This window comes from Amphiura filiformis, chromosome 20 (genome assembly GCF_039555335.1).
Source record: "Amphiura filiformis chromosome 20, Afil_fr2py, whole genome shotgun sequence".
Lineage (NCBI taxonomy): Eukaryota > Metazoa > Echinodermata > Ophiuroidea > Amphilepidida > Amphiuridae > Amphiura > Amphiura filiformis.
The window spans coordinates 58,248,292-58,252,309 of record NC_092647.1 but is presented as its reverse complement, the minus strand read 5'-3'; the positions used below and the strand labels follow the sequence as shown (position 1 = coordinate 58,252,309).

The following is a 4,018-nucleotide window of genomic DNA, read 5'->3' as shown; positions in this document are numbered from 1 at the left end:
TGTGTCAATTCCATTTGATAATCTTCCAAAGGGGTATGGCAGATTTTGATTGGAATGGCCCTGTTTTGGGAAAGTGATATCCTTGTAATTTTAGCACACAACCAGTCATACGAGCGTAAATGAGGTTGCCAGGACTATGAATCTTGCTGTATGCTGTGTTTAAGAATAAACGGTATTTGATAACAATTGCATTATGGGACGACGATTTCATCAATCATTGCTTTAGTTACACCAAAACATTATAAACAATAAAGATAAACATTACGATTGTCCAAAAAAATTACTTACACCTCATGCTATATTCCAGCACATATTATATTAATCTTGACAGGGATATATGACGCTTCAGATTATTTCAAAAAATTGTTGAATTTAATTGAATACTGGAACTTGCTTTTTGAATTTGTTACGTTCATCTTATACCATCAGACTTCGTCAGCCAACTGACCCGCAGAGCTGGTCACGTTCGATAACTTGGTGTAATTTGGAATTTCAAACTTGGATTTAGAAAAAAGTTGATAGGAATTGTAATTGATAATTTGTGCTGGTGTCGTCAACATTTGGCGAATACATACATGATGGTGACTTTCGCCTTTTTACGTGCAATTCTTCTAATCTTCTTCCTTGAACAAGGTAATTTGAATAAATAATTTACTAGTAATTGTTTGTTACCTAAATATCTTGTATTGCTCTTTTATTATGAGTAATCATCATTAAAATATTTTATTTAAGAAATAAAGGAAAGGGTAGTGCTGTATCCTTTACCATGTTTACACTTAAATAATGTGTCCTCGGCAGTAAAAACGTTGTGAACGCGAAATAAGTAGTTTCTATCGTACATTCAGAGTGTGGCGTCAAAACCACTTTATTGAGGTAGTTCTTGACATTATCAAGTAAATCATGATTTTGTTGAATTTAAAATTCCTTCTGTTGATAATAACGTGATGTAATGTCTTGGTTTATTTCTTTATAACGTGACAGTCTCACGATGTAGCGCACAGACAACAGACGATGTTACGTTAATAACGACAGATGATCTCATGGAAACTACGACAGAAGAGAGTACAGAGGAATCTACTACAAGAGGTGATTATTAATTTAAGAATGAGGTCGATGTTGAACTTTGTGGGGTGTTGGGGTGTGTGAGGGATGAAGGGTGGTTGTATGTACAAATTTATTCTTATTATTTTCATTATATTTTGCAAGGTTATTTTGCCTGTTACGACATTATCGTTCCTTTTTTGATATGATGGGTCACAAATGTCCTTTTACTTGTAAAATAAATGATGATATTATTTCCTGCATCCTTAAGTAAGATGCTCCGATTTCATCCAATACCATTTCTACCTTGATTGAACGACCTTGTCCCCCACTCCTCATCTGTTGAGTTAAATGCCCATAGAAATAGCCTACATTAGTGAATATTACATGGGTAAACTCACTTTAGTCTTTGAGAAACATTTGGTTTACAAAATCAAAAGTGTTTCGGTCCTAATATGTCACACAGCAATGAGAAACACAACGAGCTTCCCACTGATACCAAAATCTCAATTGGAGAAAAAGTTAGGATGAGGTTGTGGTTCGGGGCCGTCCTCTTTTAATGAAAAACGAAAAATAAATGAAACCAAAGTAAAAAATAGTTCGAAAGTATATAGCGTATAACACATTTAGGGTTGCTAGTTCGATTCCTGCACGTCAGTGAAATAATTTCCACGATTGCTATTTGATATGTGCATCAAATGTTTCAGTTGTTTGACAATATTGTGAAAATCACGACGAGTTCAAGCACCGATGCGCGATGTAAAGTTAGATTCCCCCGGCTTCTTGGGGAAACCTATTAGGGACTGTGCAATAATTATGCGCTCTGGGGAGGGTAAAATGGGGTGGTGGTTGGCAAAGATTTTTTGACAGTTCGAGGGGGTGAGGGCAAGTAATCTTTGAAAATTTTACCCCCGGGGCTCATAATTATTTTACAGCCCCTTATTGATGTTAATGAACCACGGCCATAGAAACCGAAAGGGTAGTTCTTTGAAACATTTTTACGGAGATGTCACAGCAAACAATTAATTTTACGTTGTTACAACGTCGTATAAAAGTAATCTACGTTGTACTCAGATTGTCATCCACGTTGTAAATACGTAAGTTTGTGAACTCGTATTCGTGTTGTGACAACGTTATTTTGGACGTTGATTTTTGGACGTTGATATAACGTCATTATGACGTTGTTTCGACTTCAAACTCTGAAAGTATTATTCATTCTTTGTTATAACGTTCTGACCGGACTTAATAGGGACGATTGAATAATACGCTCAAAACGTGACATCGAAACAACGTCAGCGAATGTCGTGAAAAACTGAAAGGGAATGATAATATAGCTAATTTTCACAAAAGCATTTGATTTTGTCAAAATCATTGCCCTTTGAGAGCGAAATATCCAAAATGCGCCCAAATTATGTAATTGAGACGCTGAGAACCACTGATAACGGACAAACTGGGCAGCGCTACACAAATAGTCCTTAATATACTTTAAAGAATAAAACTATTTTATTAATTGTTTGGTATATCTATATTAAACCGCACACTTCTCTGCTTTTACCTTTAACAGGCACTACCAAAGCAACAACAGTGGCTTCTGGTAACAGCCAACGCCAGCTTTCACCCGGCGCAGTTGCTGGTATTACTGTTGGCGTCGTTGTTTTAGCCATTTTGGTGATTGTGATCCTTATCTGCATAGTAAAATCAAAAGCCAGTGGCAAGGTGACTACTTCTCAAGCATTTTCTGGACAACAAGAAGAAGAAGGGATCATGAACTCTGGACAGCAGCAAGAAGATTCTTGCTAATTGCAGAAAATACAACAGGAACAAAGATACCGCGGTGTGACATTATTGAAAAAAATTTAACAAAATACTTGTTTGCCCATTTCCACTTCATTAACATTGAACATGAAATGCAAGTTGTGATTAATTATACATGGTTAGATATTATCATGATTATCAAGGACGTTGCGGCCAAAACCGTTGCCCTTCAGGTGGGTGGATGTTGTAGGGTCATCTGAGGTCAATCGACGAGGAAGTTGCTTGATGACACGATCCCACACAAGCGTGTGACAGATTAATTCTAACCGTGTGGTTTTTGGTGTCTAGCTTGCTGAAGATCTGGAGTGCCCAGAACTTTACATTAGCAAAACAGGCCAACCCCTGCAGAGTCGCATGTTCCAACATAGACGCGCCAGTTCAAGTGACAACAATTCGGCTGTCTATAAACACATTGAGGACAGTTTACTTGAACGGGAATTGTGGGTACGAGCCGAACAACCGTCTCTCAACAGGCTCGGGTGCGTTAGAGTTAATCTGTCACATGTTTAGGATCGGGTCATCAAGCAACCTCCTCATCGATTGACCTTAGATGCCCGGGGGGGGGGGGGGGGCCTCCACCTTTGGGGGGGACGCGTATGTAGGGCGGTTAAGACCCCTTTTGCAGCGTCGCTGTCACCCAAAGACCCCATATTTTTTTACGAACACATGCTCTGTCCCCCGAAGATCCCCTATTTTGCCATTTGATCTGTCACCCAAAGACCCTTACAAGTTCAATTTGAACAGCAACTTTCATTTATCACTGATTTTGTTACTAAATTTGAAGCCATTTAGAACTAGAAATGCGATTTTCGAGGTTTCTGTGGCGCTGTTTCGGCTCTTACCCAAAGATTCCATTTTAAAAAGGTCATGTTCTCACCCAATGACCCCATATTTTCCACATTTTGCTCTCACCGAGTGCCCTTAGTGCGAAAGTGCCAGCCCTACACCTATATCCATTTCATATTGAAGTGCCTAAATCATCCATCCATCTGGTTAAGATGCTCGGTCGTGCGTGCGGATTTAGCCCGGTCGACCAAGAAAAATCCCACTTGACCGGGCCCACTCGAATACCGATAGACATGGCCAACGATATGGCCGCAACGTCGGTGATAACGTCTAACCAAAAAGTGAGTGTTTGGTAAACATGATTTAATCTCAAACA

At 39.0% G+C, this 4,018-nt stretch overlaps 1 protein-coding gene across 1 annotated transcript; it reads left to right on the top strand.

Moving 5' to 3' along the window:
• The first annotated feature begins 359 nt into the window (after positions 1 to 359).
• LOC140142918 (uncharacterized) lies at positions 360 to 3,412 on the top strand. Its single transcript, XM_072164946.1, has 3 exons — positions 360 to 633; positions 982 to 1,086; positions 2,606 to 3,412. The coding sequence occupies exons 1-3, from the start codon at positions 576 to 578 to the stop codon at positions 2,839 to 2,841; spliced, it is 399 nt and encodes a 132-aa protein (XP_072021047.1). The 5' UTR covers positions 360 to 575; the 3' UTR covers positions 2,842 to 3,412.
• The last annotated feature ends 606 nt before the right edge of the window (positions 3,413 to 4,018 follow it).